The following is a 17,186-nucleotide window of genomic DNA, read 5'->3' on the forward strand; positions in this document are numbered from 1 at the left end:
AAAAAAATAACACTCTCGTTTTTATTTTTGTAGTGTGGTAGAGAGATATTTTGTGTATCCGTCTTGGTTCTAAGGCGGGGCAAGGTGGGGCGGTCAAGCGGAAGGTTATATATACAGCGGAAGGAGTAAGCACTTCCTTTTCCTGTGGCAGCATCCGATGTGAGAGGAGTGTGGTTGTGTCCTCTCTCCGCCATGGTGAGTGGAAATCGTTTTCGCTGGCCTTTCCGTATCTCGGGGCCAGTAAAGAAGGATTTGGGGTTTAGAACATCGAATCTGTAGGAGATAGAGTGAGGAGAAGGAGATGAGGACCAAAGACGTCTTTTTCTGGTGTGGAACTGGGGTGTGCGGCGATACGGCAGCCATCTTAAAGGCAACGTGGGGTTCCCAGCACAGGACGCGCCGGGAAGCAGTAGTGGAAAGCAATGGGTCGTTCTCAGGAGCAGTGGGACCTTTTCTTAGAATACTTGCCTATTTAGTTTTTTTCTGAATGCTCGTCTCTGCCTAGCTTAGGAATCACCTCTATTAAAAGTTTTTTGGTTCTCTTCACTTAAAAATTGTTCTGTCATCAAAATGTTTGAATTCTTAGTCAACTCGTAATAAGACCAGTGTTACATGTGTACTGCTTTTCCACAAATAGCGTCCGTATATGCTACGTAGTGTTGTGTAGGTCAGCCTCAGGATTTTGATTTTACTCATAGATGGAAGCCTTTGGAGGTTTAAACAAAAAGTAGTATCACCCAGTCTTTCTACTGGTGAGCTTTGGAAACGTGTTTAGTAGAGGGGTGAGGGTGATTGGGACAGGGATGGAAGTTGGGATGAGTAGAATCTGGGTAGACAGGATTTGCTGATTAATTGGCATTAAACAGCATCTTCAAACCTTGCAATATGGTTTTGATTTAGCTATTGTGCTTTATAAGGTTTGCTTTGAAAGTTTTACAATAAACAATTCTCTTTGAAAATAAAAATGTGCAGTAGATTTTGAGCTTGTAAGGGTTCTAGTCATTTACTGCAATTTTGGTTTAAGCGTTGTTTGCCCCACCATACCAGTCTCTTCTGCAATTGAGTATTTAATGGTATTGTTGGCATAGGAGAAGAGTTTGCTTCCAACATTACTTGTCAATAAAAATAATCCTTTCCTTTTTCTTTAGGCATGTGCTCGCCCACTGATATCGGTGTACTCCGAAAAGGGGGAGTCATCTGGCAAAAATGTCACTTTGCCTGCTGTATTCAAGGCTCCTATTCGACCAGATATTGTGAACTTTGTTCACACCAACTTGCGCAAAAACAACAGACAACCCTACGCTGTCAGTGAATTAGCAGGTATGGATTTATACCTTCTGCAGATATTTTAGGGACTGCTTTACAGTAGTGATGAAATTCCACTTCATTGGTCCGTGTTTCTGAACCACATGATTTTCTCGGATGTTCTGATGCTGTTTGCTACCATGCGTAATCATAGGTTGGTATTTATTATGAAGCAGCTAAAGTTTTTATCTCTCAATTTTAGGTCATCAGACCAGTGCTGAGTCTTGGGGTACTGGCAGAGCTGTGGCTCGAATTCCCAGAGTTCGAGGTGGTGGGACTCACCGCTCTGGCCAGGGTGCTTTTGGAAACGTATCCTTTGTTTCACTACCCAAGACTGATCAGCTCTGATGGAATTTAGCAGACTGGGTCTGGTTTATTGATGATAATACAGTGTAAAAATACTACCTTTTTTGTCTTGAAGAAAAGGGCTTCATTTTTATGGGGTTATTTTGCTTGCAATGATGTCGTAATTTGCGTCTTACTCTGTTCTCAGTGACAGTTGCCTGCTGTCAGTAAGCTGGTACAGAAGGTTGACGAAAATTTTTACTGAGCAAGAAATAACCTTAATTTAATTACTAAAATTTGAGAAATGTGATTCTTGACTGGAAAAATAGATGTGTCGTGGAGGCCGAATGTTTGCACCAACCAAAACCTGGCGCCGTTGGCATCGTAGAGTGAACACAACCCAAAAACGATATGCCATCTGTTCTGCCCTGGCTGCCTCAGCCCTACCAGCACTGGTCATGTCTAAAGGTTTGTAACAGTTGTATTATATAAAAGAGTTTGATAGAAGAAATAAGACACCTACTGTTTGATGATTAGGGTGGTGATTATTCACAGTAACCCATTTCAAGATGGCTAGAAGAGAATAATTTGAATGTTTTTAGCATAAAATGTTTTAGTTAATGGACATTACAGTTGACAAATGAGGGCATTCAGTTATCAAATGTACTCCAGAAATAATGTTACATACCAGTTTTAAAAAATTTTAATCAAAAATATTTTGTATCAGAGTGATACAAAATGCCCCACTTTTCTTTCACATGAATCTTTGTTAAAATTGCACATTCTTTTCATCCTGAAGTGTCTGATTAAATTTTAATCCTTTACTAAATATTAGGTCTGACTACTTAAATCTGACCAATCATCAGCAAATACTAGTTTAATTGGGGAACTAACTATTCAAGTAGTGGTTTAGTATATCCTTAGAAAACTGTCTACTTAAACTTGCCTATTGTGTTCCCCACCGCATTTTTATTTAACTGTCAAAATGATGAGATTCCACTTAATTGGTCCGTGTTTCTGAAACACATGATATTTGTGGAAATTCTGACTTGGCAAATTGAATGCCATTTTGCTTTTATTGGTTGTATAAAATGTTTGATTTTTTTTTTTTTATTTCCCAAAAGGTTCAGGATAACCAAGTAAGTGTCAAATTGGTTTTTGTTAGGTCATCGTATTGAGGAAGTTCCTGAACTTCCTTTGGTAGTGGAAGATAAAGTTGAAGGCTACAAGAAGACCAAGGAAGCTGTTTTGCTCCTTAAGAAACTTAAAGCCTGGAATGATATCAAAAAGGTCCGTTTAATGAACACATTTACAGTTTGGTACTCGTTCACAGTTTGTCACTTTGAATTTCAGAAGATAAGGGTGGTATGGCTAAGCCTTAACGTGTGAGAGAACAAGAACCTCAGAGCCTGATTACTTGGGTTTAAATCCTAACTGCCGTTTAAGGCTCTTTGTAACCTTGGCAAGTTATTGTGCCCAGTTTAATCATCTGTAAAATGGAATTAAGACTGAAGATCTATTGCAGAAATTGTATCTTAATCAAAATACTAAAACTGCTCACTTTGTAGGTCTATGCCTCTCAGCGAATGAGAGCTGGCAAAGGCAAAATGAGAAACCGTCGCCGTATCCAGCGCAGGGGGCCGTGCATCATCTATAATGAGGATAATGGCATCATCAAGGCTTTCAGAAACATCCCTGGTAATTAAACTGCTTACATATATTGACTAGGTATAGTCTGCAAGTCTACTCAGCTTCTGTTATGATGAGATTCCACTTCATGGTCCGTGTTTCTGAAACACATGATTTTGTGGAAGTTCTGATTTGTGGCTGAAAGAGTTGCACCATTGATGGTTGAAACTTAATAATAAGTTCTCAGGTACCTTTTGTAGCTCTTAAGCCATAAAGATGATTTGTGTTTCTTTTGTTGAAATACAGGCTCCCTAATGTTTCTTTCCCTTTAAAAGGAATTACTCTGCTTAATGTAAGCAAACTGAACATTTTGAAGCTTGCACCTGGTGGACATGTGGGACGTTTCTGCATTTGGACTGAGAGTGCTTTCCGGAAGTTAGATGAATTGTATGGCACTTGGCGTAAAGCCGCTTCCCTCAAGAGTAACTACAAGTAAGTATCTTTCATATACTAAGCACAGATGTTTATATTGTGGATATTAACATTCAGAATTGGCTTACATGTTTTCTAGATAATTTTATTCCCATTTGCCCTTATGTGCAGCAACAGTATGCCAAAATGGAACTCACCTGGTCCATGTTTTTGGTTTTTGTTGGTTTGGTTTTTGAGACAAGAGTCTTGCTCGCTCTCTCCCACGCTGGAGTGTAGTGGTGTGATCTCGGCTTACTATAGCCTCCACCTCCTGGATTCTTCTGTCTCAGCCTCCCGAGTACCTGGGACTACGGGTGTGTACCACCACACCCGGCTAATTTTATATTTTTGTAGAGTTGGGGTTTCACCATGTTGGCCAGGCTGGTCTCGAACTCCTGACCTCAGGTGATCCACCCGCCTGGGCCTCACCAAGTGCTGGGATTATAGGGCTGAGCCACTGCACCCTGGACGAAGCGATAGTGTAGTAGATATTTTGGAGAGCATAGTGGTTAAAAATAAAGCTTCAGTTGAGCTTCATCTTCTTTGGTTGATTACTTTTACATGTACATGTCAATCTTTCCCTTTCAGTCTTCCCATGCACAAGATGATTAATACAGATCTTAGCAGAATCTTGAAAAGCCCAGAGATCCAAAGAGCCCTTCGAGCACCACGGTAAAGTGACACTTAGAGTGTAATTCTTGCCCTAACCCTATACTGTTGGTGGTTTCAAAAATTTGTATGTGTATAAAGTTAAGTGTTGATCCAGTGTCTGCCTTTTTATAGCAAGAAGATTCATCGCAGAGTCCTAAAGAAGAACCCACTGAAAAACCTGAGAATCATGTTGAAGCTAAACCCATATGCAAAGACCATGCGCCGGAATACCATTCTTCGCCAGGCCAGGAATGTGAGTGGTTTTGTTGTTGTTGTTGTTGGTTTTAGACGGAATCTTGCTCTGTCACCCAGGCTGGAGTGCAGTGGTGCAATCTTGGCTCACTGCAACCTCCACCTCCCAGGTTCAAGCAATTCTCCTGTCTCCACCTTCCGAGTAGCTGGCACTACAGGTGCATGCCACCATATCCAGCTAAATTTTTTATTTTCAGTAGAGACGGGGTTTCACCATATTGGTGGGGCTGGTCTCAAACTCCTGACCTCAGGTGATTCACCCGCCTCAGCCTCCCAAAGTGCTGGGATTACAGGCGTGAGCCACCACGCCTGGCTGGTTTTTTTTTTTTTTTTTTCCTACTGATACATTTAAGTTCTTAGAATAATTTGATTCTTACTGTTTTCTGCCTAATTTGTTGCAGCACAAGCTCCGGGTGGATAAGGCAGCTGCTGCAGCAGCAGCACTAGAAGCCAAATCAGATGAGAAGGCGGCGGTTGCAGGCAAGAAGCCTGTGGTAGGTAAGAAAGGAAAGAAGGCTGCTGTTGGTGTTAAGAAGCAGAAGAAGCCTCTGGTGGGAAAAAAGGCAGCAGCTACCAAGAAACCAGCCCCTGAAAAGAAGCCTGCAGAAAAGAAACCTACTACAGAGGAAAAGAAGCCTGCTGCATAAACTCTTAAATTTGATTATTCCATAAGGGTCACATCATTTTGGACAGCTTCTCTTGAATAAATATCTGATCTTACAGGCAGTGAGAAACATGGCTTGTTGGTGTGTTCTGTAAAGCTTGGTTATAATTTTTTTAAAGTGACATTTTGTTGGCCATAATTTGACTGTTCCATTTTATACTGAGTCCATGGAGTTCAATGGAAGGGGAATGATGAAAAAATTCTGATTTTTAAAATAATGTGGCTTAAAAGTAAGTGTAACAGGACTTGGTGAGAAACGCAGAGGCTGTTCATGTTTAGCTCCCCACCAGGTGGAAAATAGGTTAAATTCTGTAAATATTTAACACTTTAACCACAAGAGGGCACAACTGGAGAACACCATTTTTTTGGTACTGCAGTAAAATTGATTGCCTTTTGAAAAGTGTTCTTTTTAACCAGCTATGACAATAGAGTTGAGTATTTTCACCCATGGTTTGAAAAAGTGCCAGAAGGCCACACCTGTAATCCCAACACTGGGACCCTAAGGTGGGCAAAGCACTTGAGGCCATGAATTCAAGACCAGCCTGGCCAACATGATGAAATTCCATCTTTACTGAAAATAAAAAAAAAATAGCTGGTCCTGGTACACGTCTGTAACCCCAGCTACTGGGGAGGCTGAGGCAGGAGAATCACTTGAACCTGGGAGGTGGAGGTTGCAATGAACCAAGATTGTACCATTGTCCTCCAGCCTGGGCGTCAGAGGGAGACTGCCCCAAAAGTACCAGAAGCATTTTTCAGGACTTCATGTGTGTCTTGGTGATTATGTTAACCAAGTGTCCAAAAGAAATACCCATGAAATGCTTCCAGATACAAGGCGCTTTTTCGTTTTTTTAACCCATAAAGCTAAACTGCAAATACTACCCTAGAATTAACCTCTTGTCCTGTGTCAGTCTTGTTTTGCATCTGGATTGTTAAACTCAGCTTCCCTGTGACAGTCCCAAACTGTCAGACATTCTCAAAGTTCATAGCCAAGGTGATCTGTTACCTTCCCCATTTCCAGGGCCAATCTCAGTTCTTAAGCACATCATTTGTTAGCACGGCTTTATTTTCATGCTCTTTAGTTCTCTATTTTGTGCAGCCTTACCCCTTTAAAGTCCACTGAGTCCTACCCTGCAGACCCTCTTAACACAGTAGAGTTCATGTGCTACTGATTTGGTGCCTGCCTTCAAATACATCTGCAGGTTTTGTGGGGTTAAAGATAGCCACTTGCTGGAACACCACATTGGAAATGCTGTTCACCCGGTTATTTGAAACGGTGTTTGACCACTTGGTGTGGAAATGGCCTATCGGATTAAAGGATGGCCAAACCCAAGATTTCTTCAGGTTCTTTGCCGCTCCATGGATCTAATTTCGAAATCCTGATCATTACTCATGAATGAAGGTGTTTTGACACAGGCACCCTTCCTGCAGCTCGTCGCCCGCGGAGTGGCCAGGTTACGGCGGGCGCCGGAAGGGGGCGCATCCCTCGCCTTTCCACAATGTGGCGGGCAGCCCCGTCTCCCCGCTCTGTTTCCGGGAGTCGGTGGCGATGGCGTCATCACCGAGCGCCGGGCCGACGGCAGCGCGGAGGTTGGCTATGTGACCAGGAAACATGCTGAGCCGGCTTCAGGAACTGCGCAAGGAGGAGGAGACGCTGCTGCGGTTGAAGGCAGCCCTGCACGACCAGCTGAACCGCCTCAAGGTGACCCCGCGGCCCTCTCCCGCTCCTCCTCCATTCCTCCCGAGCGACCCCCCAACCTGGGCCTCTGCGGTGCAAACCCCCCAACCTCGGCCTCTGCGGTGACCACCTGCTGCGGTCAGTTCCCCCCTACTCACTATCTGTGGTGGCGCCAATTTACAGGTTTACAAACAGGTATCTGAATCACCTGGGGAGTTTGCTGTGCGCTTCTTAGGCCCCACCTCTCAGAAATTTGACCTCGCAAGTTTAGGGTGAGGCCCAGGGATGTGTGTTTGGCAAGTGCAGTCCTACCTGCTGCTTCCTGTAAATGTTAATGGCCCTCAGATAGCACTCTGAGGAAGTGCTCCCTCCCGAAGACTCGCTTAGACCCCTCTGGCCACCCACCCCTTCCTCCTGAGCTGCTGTTTTCTAGTTTGCCTTGGCGCTTGAAATGGCTCTAGTTTTGCCAAGCCAGAAGGAACTCCCAGATCCTCCCATGCTACCAAGGAAGACACTGAGGCCCTGGGAGAAGAGACTTGTCCTAACGTTTGGAGCTTCCAGACGCCATGGCCTTGAGGAGTCGGGATTTAGGCCCACGTGGGCCACTTCCCACACCCGTGCTTAATGCAGCCAGCCTCTCAGCCCGGGGTATATAGTGAGACCTCGTCTCTACAAAAAATTGAGACAGGGCCTCACTCTGTCGCCCAGGCTGGAATGCAGTGACACGATCTTGGCTCACTGCAACCTCCGCTTTCTGGGTTCAAGCGAGTCTGGTGCTTCACCTTCCCAAGTAGCTGGGATTACAGGCGTACACCACCATGCCCGGCTAATTTTTGTATTTTTAGTAGAGACGGGGTTTCACCATGTTGCTCAGGCTGGTTTCGAACTCCTGAGCTCAAGCGATCAGCCAGCCTCGGCCTTCCAAAGTGCTGAGATTACAGACTTGAGCCACCACGGCCGGCCTTACAAAAAAAAAATTAAAATTAGCTGAGCGTGATGGTGCGTGCCTGTAGTCCAGCTACTTGGGAAACTAAGGTGGGAGGATAGCCAGAGCCCAGGAGGTCAAGCTGCAGAGAGTCCAGATTGTGCCACTGCACTCCAGCATGCGCTATACGGGGAGACCCTGCCTTTAAAAAAAAAAAAAAAAAAGTCCTGGGGAAGTTATTATGCTAATCCCTGCAAAGCATCCTTTTCAGAATCTTTTTTTTTTTTTTTTTTTTTTTTTTTTTTTGAGACAGAGTTTCACTGTTGTTGCTCAGGCTAGAGTGCAATGGCGCGATCTTGGCTCACTGCAACCTCCACCTCCCGGGTTCAAGAGATTCTGCCTCAGCCTCCCAAGTAGCTGGGATTACATGCATGCACCACCATGCCGGGCTAATTTTTTGTATTTAGTAGAGACTGGGTTTCACCATGTTGGCCAGGGTGTACTCGAACTCGTGACCTCAGGTGATCACCCACCTCCAGCTCCCTAAGTGCTGGGATTACAGGTGTGAGCCACTGGGCTTGGCCCTTTTTCAGAAACTTTAAGTCCATATGAGGTGAGGATTACCAAAGCCCTTTGTAAAATGAAAAGTACACCTATGACATATCAAAATCATAAGCATTTTTCCTTGGAGAAGTTGTATTTTTAGTAGAGACGGGGTTTCACAGTGTTAGCCAGGATGTTCTTGATCTCCTGACCTCATGATCCTCCCGCCTTGGCCTCCCAGAGTGCTGGGATTACTGGCATGAGCCACTGCACCTGGCCTCCTTAGGGAAGTCATAATGCCCTCCACTTATTTGTGTCCCTGTATTCCCACAGTACCCAGTACCTAATGAGTATATCGATGACCACCTCCAAAGCCCAGATTTCCTTATGCTTCAGCAGACACCTCTGTTTTCTGTTCTTTCCTTCACCTTCTCATTACTGAGTTGACAGCCTCAGGTCCAGGGAATCTCTCTGAGGAATCAGATGACACTTGGCTGTTTTAATGACACACTTGTACTTTGAGTTGCTAGGTCTGTGGAAGCCATGACTCAGCCAGAACACCTGTTCAGCCCAGGGGAAAAGTGCTGGAGTCTTTCTTGACTCATCTCCTTAAAAGAGAGAAAACCTAAGAGCCTCCAACTTTCCCTCTAGAGCAACACAGAGATAGTTTTCATTCTTTCTCTTGATGCAAACCTTTCATGGTGTGCCCAGCAGTTTAACCACATCCAGTGAAATATTAAGGAAAAGTGTCCTCAACTCTTCTTTTCTAGGTTGAAGAATTAGCCCTCCAATCAATGATCAGTTCTAGAAGAGGGGATGAGATGCTGTCTTCTCACACTGTACCTGAACAGTCACATGATGTAAGCTTAATCAAGTGCCCGCCTAGGAGAGAATGCAAAGTCTGCTCTGCTCCCATGCTGCTTGGGTGGTGAAGAACTGTTGTGAATCACATTACCTAGCCCAAAGGGCTCTGAAAAGTGCTGATAAGAATTTTCTGGTTTAATAAGGTGGCAACTCTACATTACCCACCTTCCTACCAGCTGGTTACACACTAATTAATTTATTAAGTAGTTACTAATGTTTTACCTCCATCCTCCTCGTCATCCATTCTGTCTAGTTACTCAGATGAACCCGGGGGAGAGTGGAGATTTTTGTAGGGATATGTCAAAACTCTTGCTTTTTTGTGAATAAGTAACCTTGGGATTCAAGAGTGTGGCTTCAAGTACAAAGCACAGTGCTAAAAGATGAGTTCCAGTCCTCATCATACTCATCTCTTACCAAATGCCCTCAAGTCAGTCAGCAAAATCATATTTCTAAGTACACAACATTTGAGTTCTCCCAGATTTTGTGTCTTAAGACATTTAAAACCATGATACAGCAGCACTTGTAAGTTGGCACAAATCTTATGGAGCTTTCTGTAATAATGTTTGTAAATGAGGTAACATTCTAGTGAATCTGGGGCATTTACCTTTGCCCCATTTTGGTAATGGAGGTGGGGGTATAAAAGGAAAGTGGCCATACCTCTTAGTCATAAGTACTGGGGATAGATATGCAATTGAGATCTGATTTTAAATCATTTTTAAGAATTTGCTGTTTTGAGACCAGCATCTTTCCTACTAATCTGTGATGCCCTTGGCCAATACAGATGTTGGTGCATGTAGACAATGAAGCATCAATCAACCAAACGACCCTGGAGTTGAGCACAAAGAGTCATGTGACGGAAGAGGAGGAGGAGGAAGAAGAGGAAGAAGAAGAATCAGATTCCTAAAGAAGGGGGAAAGCCAGGCTGGTCAGTTATACAAATTGCATTTCTAAGTCTCAGGCTACTTCTTCTCAAGGAACTCGTCTTGCCCTGGGCCCTGTGATCTGCTTGAAAGGAAAGCAAGAACTATAAGGAGAATGTGTAGTTGCAAAAATGGCTCCATCAGTAACTCAAGCTTCAGAATGTTATGACATACAGAAAATCAAAGATGCTGTGTCTTAGCATTGAGCAATATGGGTGGTGCTGTCTGTAATCTGGTCAGATTCGGTTAACTGTTCAAAACAATTTCCTCTGAAATACTGTTGAGAAAGTCTGGCATTTGCAAAAAGAGCAGAGTTTAAATACAAGCCAGTCTTTCCAGTCAACAATGACTCTTTGAAGAAAACCAATTAAAGGCTGTTTGCATGCCACTGAATCCTTGTGAGCAGTTAGCCCACAGTCTAGGACAAAGATGACAAGGGGAAGGACTGAGGGCCATCTGAGAGCACAAGCTTGCTACCTCTCGGAGGCATTGAAATATTGCATGCTATAAACTGCTTTGTGTAGCTGTTACCACCTCTCACTTGAGACATCACTCACTGGTAAAATGTTTTTATAAATAAATTATAAATAGCCATCATGGAGCCTGCTGGTTTCTAGATTGCGACAGAGAGAAGCAGCAGTTCCTTCTCTGAGGAAAAGATACAACAGGATGGTTTGAAATCCATTTCCAGCCCTTAAGAGAGATGTGCCATGCTTGGAAGACTGGATTTTTTTGTTGTTTGAGACAGTTTCACTCTTGTTGCCCAGGCTGGAGTGCAATGGTGTGATCTCAGCTCTCCGCAACCTCCCCCTTCTGGGTTCAAGTGATTCTCCTGCCTCAGCCTCCTGAGTAGCTGGGATTACAGGCACGCATCACCATGCCCGGCTAATTTTGTATTTTTAGTAGACAGAGTTTCTCCGTGTGGTCAGGCTGCTCTCGAACTCCCAACTTCAGGTTTTCCGCCCGCCTCAACCTCCAAAAGTGCTGGGATTACAGGCGTGAGCCACTACGCCAGGCTGGAAGACTGGATTTTTGTAACAGATGACAGTTACAGAATAAGAGTTGTTACTTCATATTTGAAGTTGAGGTTCATTTCTGCATACTGTCCCTTTTCCACTAACTACTATACTGTGAAATAAGTAGTTGCTTAATTTTATAAAATTAATTTCCCCTGCTCAAGCAACAGTAAAAGCCAAACAAGACTCATGTCAAGCAGAACTTATGCAGCAGTTCCCAAAGAAAGCAAAGAATACCTTTTTTGTTAATCCACATTTCACTGAAGTTATTTTGAGCTGCTCTTAAACAGCCAGAAGTTTAAATGAGCATGTTCCTTAGAACACACAATGGGAAGGTAGTTTGGGATCAAAAAGCATCAAGGTACATAAATTTTGAGGGTCTAATTTAAAATACGAGTATGGGTTTGCAAAGTTGGAAAGGTTGACTATGAATTCCAGCTCTACCACTAACTGGTCCCTTGTCCTCCCACCTCTTTGCAACTCACTTTCCCATCTATAAGGTGAAGATACTCACATGTGTTCTAGCAGTTTCACAGGTTGCTATGAGGTGCTAATGAGATCATTTAAAACTCCTACTATCATTGGTATCAGTAAGAATCTGGCATTGGGAGCTCAAAACACTGCAAGATTCATGCGGGGATCATAATTCTTGGTTAAAAATTAAAAAAAAAAAAAAAAAAAAAACTAAGCACCCCTCAAAAGACACCGAGCATGAAAGTGGTCAGATCTGGGTTTTGGATACCAGTTCATAACATTTCTCCTAAGGATGTAGTATTCTCATTTTAATGAAACATTCTCAGTAGTGGTGGTATCCTGTCATTTGTAAAAGACACAGAGTGTAAATGTTAAAACCCAGCCTGAATGTTTATGTGTTGAAAATGTGTAAGTTGAACTGTTGACTTAGAAAAGCTATACCTCACGGTGAGAACAAAAAGCTGACTAGCTTAGGCAGCAGTATATACAACACTGATCATTTTTTAAAAATCCTGGCAGTATCCCAATTTCTGGTACCTCTAGATTGGAACTACCTACTTAGAAGATTATTTACTCAAGTTTTGTTTTTATCTAAAAAGGAATGGGCCTTTTATTTATAAATATACATGTTGCCTTTAGTTTCTATAACCTGCCCTTTGAAAGAAAATAATGAGGGGAGAGGTATTGACCAGGCAACCTCAAATGTACCTATAAGTTCCCAAAGACTTCTCAGCTAAGGAAAGGGATCCTGTGGCCAGTGGGCCATGGCTTTGTGACATCACTGCCACCTCACAGGCATGATAAAGCCAGCATCAGGCACATTCCTCCTTTCCAGGAAGGTGTGCTTAAGTGTAAGTGGTGAAAGAAAGGAAACCATTGCTTAATGTCGCAAAGCAAACAGACTATCCTGTCGTGCAGAAAGCTCCCACACCAGGTAGGCAAGCTGGTTACCAGCAAGGCCCTCCTGTGAGCATGACAGCCTGGAAGTGCAGACAGGCCCTCAGCTCAACTATTGGTATATGGAAAATGAGAAATGTTCTGTGAGATAAGAAATATTTTGTGATTTTTCTCAGATTTGCTCCCAGACCCCCATCTGCTGCTTTTCCCTTGTATAAAGAGATCAAAAGAATATACAGGATCTATTCACAGGTCCCACAAGGAAGGGGGTTGGAAGAACAGAGAAGGGTGTGGGATGAGAAGAGGCGGACTGAGTCCAGAGACTGAAATTACAGGAAGCCCCATTAGTCCAAAGCACTGAACTTGGTGTGGTGTTTCTGCCTTCCAGCCTCCTCCTCCTCTTCACCTTTCCCCTTCACCAATAATGCTTGGCTCAACCAGTATTTCTTGTGTACTAAAGAAATTGAAAAGCTTACACAAAAGCAAAAGTAGCTTTCATCCTTTTTTTTTTTAAACTTCATAGTATATTTATTAGAATAAGAGATTAGATTTGTTAAACATCTAGGTTAAAATGGTTAAAAGGATTTTCATACAATTTTAGGCACTATACACGTTGTTTACAACAGCATTGGTACTTGGATATGGGGAAAGATAAATCTGACATTTTAATGCCTTCATCAATTTGTGACATTCAAAATAATTCCACCATTTAAGGAACATGAATCAAAACTTAAAGAGACATACCACTAAGTATCCCACACAGTATATTGAAAATAAATATAGAAATACAACCAGAAGTCTACAGATCACCACAGTAGACAGACTGGTGAAGCCCCAGCTATCATGGCAGTGAAGGGCTCTGGCTAGATTTGGATGTAAACTGCTGAATTCTACATGAAAAGCTAATCATAATAATAAAATAACATGATGTACACTTTCTGATGCTCATTTTCATAGCAGCAAAGCATGCTTCACATGCACTGCCTGTGAAGGATCTCACAAGGCTCCCTCCTACTCAGAGAGAAAGTATGCCCAGCAAGAATAAAGTACCACCAAATGTCAAAGAATCCCAAAATTACAGGCAGACAGCCAGTCATGGAGCAGGAACAGCAGTGCAATTGTAAGAATGACTACTCACAGTCACCAAAATTTCACTGTAATTCAGCCTGGCACGCGTTTTGATCATCAACATACACAAATAGCCCCAAGCACAAAGCCAATCCACTTAGGGGAACAATAATAGTAATAAGAATAAAGACAGTAATATTAAAAATGACAAGAGTAGAATCTTGGCACATGCTGTGTTCTTCATCCTTTGTCACAGATGAAATGCACATCTGAACAGAGACAGGCATGGGAAGGAGGCCCGAAAGCGACATGGCAAACCACTGGGCAGGGGACTCGCTCTTTGTTGCTTCCTAAGCACTTAGACGCCAGCAGCATGGGTTGGTGTGCTGGGCTGGTGAAGGCCGATGGTGGAGCAGAGCCAACCTGCAAAATCCACTTCCTCAGCATCAGATCTCTTGATAAAAGCATGAACCTGCATGTAAGGAAACGAGAACGTGGTGTTAAAAAGAAATAACAAAAACACCCACCAGGAAGGAAAATCCCAAGAGTTTCAGGTCTAGAGCTTGTGCTACACTTTGAAGGAGCACCTGGCACCTGCCCCTAAGCAGCAGTGGGGCCAACTGCAGGCCCAAAGACCCGCTCCATCAGTCACAGCAGCTGTGAGGCCTTGGGCAAGTCACCTCTTGGAGCCTACTCTTGCAGTATGGACACAGTGACTCTGCCTTAAATGCCTCACAGGCTTGTTAGAAGGGACAAAGAAAATGATGGACTTAGTGCATATTATACTATATGCATAGTCTGGCTCTCCACATATTTACAGTATTACTTAGCTAATCCCACTGCCACCAAATGAAACAGCAGGCGGAGAGTGACTCAGGAAGGAGGCTGAATGTAAGGTGAGGCAGTCAGTATTAGAGAAAGGCCCCATCCCCATGAAGGGGGTAGGCTGGCCTTTTCTTTCCCATGGCCCCCTAAGGCCTTTCTCTGGCATGCTTAATCAGGCTGCAGGGGTCACCCCAGCTTTCCCTTAAACTGATGGGAAGGCAGAGGAGACTGGTGTTTGGTATTCTGCAGCCCCAGGTTCAGCTGGACCACAGTGGGCAGGGAATGAATGGGCTCTGGAAGTACTGCACAGGTGACTGACAGAGAACAACAAATGAATAAACAGGTACTGTAAGAATCTGGAATAAATGGACTCACCATGAGTTGCTTCAAATCTGCTCTCTCTGCGGGGTTTTTTATTAAGCTTAAAGGAAGAAAGACAAGGTGAGAGCTATTGCCTGGCACTGGTTCTAGCTCAAATAACATGTTTGCATGCCTGTCTTCTCTGCACACTAGAGGCTGAGGATTGCCTGGGCTTGACTCATCCTCCGGTTCTAAGCACAATATCATGCCCACAGTAAGTTAATACATTCTTGCTGAATTAAAAAGCAATGTGCCAATCCCCGGAGAGCAAGCACCAAAAGGAGCAGCTACTACATCCATGATGTAGTTAGACATGTCACATAAGTCTTGGCACTCTAAAAAAGGGCTTATGGCAGCAGCTGAGAATCATCAGAGGGGAGGGGAAAGGGCAAAGCTGTGCCTGCAGAAGCAAAGCTGGTGCTTCCAGAAATGGGGTGGGGAGCCTGACAAATCCAGAGTACCCTTCCAGAGAACAAGGAGCCAACTTACCATTTATTCACAAAATCTTGAAATTCCAGACTGAAAACTCCACTGGGCAATTTTGGAGGAGGCTGCAAACACATGTTGAGATAAGAAAAATGCCTGGCTCCTTGCTCCAGCCATCTCCTCTCTCCATCCCACCCCTCCTGCCAGCCATTCTCTGCCGTCCAAAGGCAGTGCTACTCTCATCCAGTCAAGGAAAGGCACAGGTGGAAGGCCAATGCTGCCTTTTGGGTAACCATGTTGGAACCACTGGTCTCAAATAGCACACTTAGAACTGGGACCAAGTCAAGTCCACTCACTTGTCTGGTGATTTTGAACTAACCACTGTTCCTCTCTGAGCCTCAGTTTACTCTTCTGACATGAAGAGGTTGGGCCTAATGATCTCAGGGACCCTTTCAAGCTCTGAAGCTCTACAATGGTAAATCTTGAAGTGCGACATGGAAACGTAACCAGCAATTTACTGGCAGCAACAGCTAGGGGCACGTGCAAACCACCAGGCTGGCCCAGGTCTGACAGCACCTGCAGAAGCAAACCGGTTTTTAAAAATCCCTTTTCTGAGCCCTAGAGAGGCAGTGCAAAGTTGAAACATTAACTGACAGAGCTGGGTCTGGAAGAATGTTAACTGCACACTGCAGCAGTGAGGCTGTTGTCAGATCCCCATAGCAATCATGCAGCGCTATACACTACAAGGCCCTGGAGCACTGGGCGCACGGTGTTCCATGCAGTCCAGGAAATGTGGGCCCACTTACACACCCGGGCTGGGAGCTCTGTGTAGCTTCTTTGGGAGGTGCTGACCCACAGACATAATGTCCATGATGTCACTGCTCTGATGTACAGCCCCAAATCTCATTTTAAATTTGAGATTAAAAATGAGACACTGATGCCCACCACCACAAAGCCCAACCTAGTGCTCTTCCTCTGAGGGCCATGTCAGTCTGATCTGAAGTGGGGACTAGAACTCAGCTCTTAGAACAGTGACCCAGAGCAAGCCCTACTCTGCAGACTCCCTGCTGCTGAAGGAATCAAGGGACTATTCAAGGGAGAGGGAAGACCAACAGCTTGGCCTCCAGAGGCAGCATCCATTCCTTCTGAACAGGAAAGAGGCAACAGAGGGGCTGTGTGTCAGCAGAGGCTGCAGTGGATCAACTGCCATGCAGCCAAGCCTCCTAGGAGGTAAGAATGGGAGGTGGGAGGTTGTGAGGAAGAAAGAGCACTGGGTGGGAATGACGTGGGCTACTTTTCATCTTGGAGGCTCAATTTCCTCACCTGTTCGAAAAGGAACCAATTTGGCCTACCTCAGCAATGCTTAGGAGAACCACATGGGAAATTAATGTGAAAATTTGGAAGAGAACAGTGCATGCCAGGAGACCAGCAATGGCATATCTAACCTCAGATATCCCTTGCCTTAATATGACTACCACCCAGAACCACCCAGCTTAGGTCCATAGCAGTAGAGGATAGATGGCTTTTTTTCTGACTCCTACAAATGCAACATGCTCTGCCTCCCTCATTATCCTTAAGCAGCAATGATCTGATCCTGAAACTGCTTTTCTACAGCCCGTGGTGCTTAGTATAAAGCTGTGCATATAGTAAAGAGAGGTATATTAAACTCTAGTAGACTGAACCTGTGACAGGGATGTTTTTTGGTTTTTGTTTTTTCAGAGCCAACCTCTGCCTCCCAGGTTCAAGCAATTCTCATGCCTCAGCCTCCCGAGTAGCTGGGACTACAGACGTGCACCACCATGCCCAGTTAATTTTCATATTTTTAGTACAGATGGGGTTTTGCCCTGTTGGCCAGGCTGGTCTCAAACTCCTTACCTCATGTGATCCACCTGCCTCAGCCTTCCAAACTGCTGGGATTACAGGCGTGAGTCACCGT

General features: G+C 44.2%; 3 protein-coding genes and 4 non-coding genes across 9 annotated transcripts in view; 6 read left to right on the forward strand and 1 right to left on the reverse strand.

The window, feature by feature from the left end:
• Positions 1-99: 99 nt before the first annotated feature.
• Positions 100-5,329, forward strand: RPL4 (ribosomal protein L4). The gene is made up of 10 exons (XM_030929739.1): positions 100-195; positions 1,149-1,320; positions 1,508-1,614; positions 1,920-2,058; positions 2,756-2,880; positions 3,159-3,288; positions 3,555-3,711; positions 4,279-4,362; positions 4,474-4,594; positions 4,995-5,329. The coding sequence occupies exons 1-10, from the start codon at positions 193-195 to the stop codon at positions 5,238-5,240; spliced, it is 1,284 nt and encodes a 427-aa protein (XP_030785599.1). The 5' UTR covers positions 100-192; the 3' UTR covers positions 5,241-5,329.
• LOC115897855 lies at positions 1,364-1,435 on the forward strand. The gene has a single exon (XR_004057632.1). It is a non-coding gene; the product is annotated as a small nucleolar RNA SNORD18 (small nucleolar RNA).
• Positions 1,760-1,858, forward strand: LOC115897949. Its single transcript, XR_004057722.1, has one exon. It is a non-coding gene; the product is annotated as a small nucleolar RNA SNORD16 (small nucleolar RNA).
• LOC115897853 lies at positions 2,571-2,642 on the forward strand. The gene has a single exon (XR_004057630.1). It is a non-coding gene; the product is annotated as a small nucleolar RNA SNORD18 (small nucleolar RNA).
• LOC115897854 lies at positions 3,345-3,414 on the forward strand. Its single transcript, XR_004057631.1, has one exon. It is a non-coding gene; the product is annotated as a small nucleolar RNA SNORD18 (small nucleolar RNA).
• A 1,412-nt stretch (positions 5,330-6,741) lies between the features above and the next one.
• On the forward strand, positions 6,742-14,855 carry SNAPC5 (small nuclear RNA activating complex polypeptide 5). 3 transcript variants are annotated; one of them, XM_010363605.2, is made up of 3 exons: positions 6,742-6,956; positions 9,171-9,260; positions 10,046-10,781. In XM_010363605.2, exons 1-3 carry the CDS (start codon positions 6,867-6,869, stop codon positions 10,166-10,168), a joined length of 303 nt encoding a protein of 100 aa, XP_010361907.1. In that variant the 5' UTR covers positions 6,742-6,866; the 3' UTR covers positions 10,169-10,781. The 3 variants fall into 3 exon arrangements, with proteins under 3 accessions (XP_010361907.1, XP_030785601.1, XP_030785600.1); XM_030929741.1 differs by having other exon boundaries at positions 6,819-7,127; positions 10,046-14,855; XM_030929740.1 differs by having other exon boundaries at positions 6,819-7,070; positions 10,046-14,855.
• MAP2K1 (mitogen-activated protein kinase kinase 1) overlaps positions 13,061-17,186 on the reverse strand; it is a 118,558-nt gene continuing 114,432 nt past the window's right edge. The window contains exons 9-11 of the mRNA XM_010363604.2: positions 15,314-15,375; positions 14,840-14,885; positions 13,061-14,111 (exon numbers count right to left, since the gene is read on the reverse strand). Of these exons, the coding sequence (XP_010361906.1) occupies positions 13,998-14,111; positions 14,840-14,885; positions 15,314-15,375 (222 nt within the window). The 3' untranslated portion in view covers positions 13,061-13,997. The remainder of the gene's footprint in view (positions 14,112-14,839; positions 14,886-15,313; positions 15,376-17,186) is intronic.

Source organism: Rhinopithecus roxellana, chromosome 5, assembly GCF_007565055.1.
Source record: "Rhinopithecus roxellana isolate Shanxi Qingling chromosome 5, ASM756505v1, whole genome shotgun sequence".
NCBI lineage: Eukaryota > Metazoa > Chordata > Mammalia > Primates > Cercopithecidae > Rhinopithecus > Rhinopithecus roxellana.

Bases quoted from the DNA above. Each gene is read 5' to 3' on its own strand.
- RPL4 (XM_030929739.1), top strand. The intron at 2,059-2,755 runs GTTTGTAACAGT...GGTTTTTGTTAG, and splicing joins AGCACTGGTCATGTCTAAAG to GTCATCGTATTGAGGAAGTT. The intron at 3,712-4,278 runs GTAAGTATCTTT...TTTCCCTTTCAG, and splicing joins TCCCTCAAGAGTAACTACAA to TCTTCCCATGCACAAGATGA.
- SNAPC5 (XM_010363605.2), top strand. From the start codon at position 6,867: ATGCTGAGCCGGCTTCAGGAACTGCGCAAGGAGGAGGAGACGCTGCTG. The intron at 6,957-9,170 runs GTGACCCCGCGG...CTTCTTTTCTAG, and splicing joins ACCAGCTGAACCGCCTCAAG to GTTGAAGAATTAGCCCTCCA. The intron at 9,261-10,045 runs GTAAGCTTAATC...TGGCCAATACAG, and splicing joins TACCTGAACAGTCACATGAT to ATGTTGGTGCATGTAGACAA.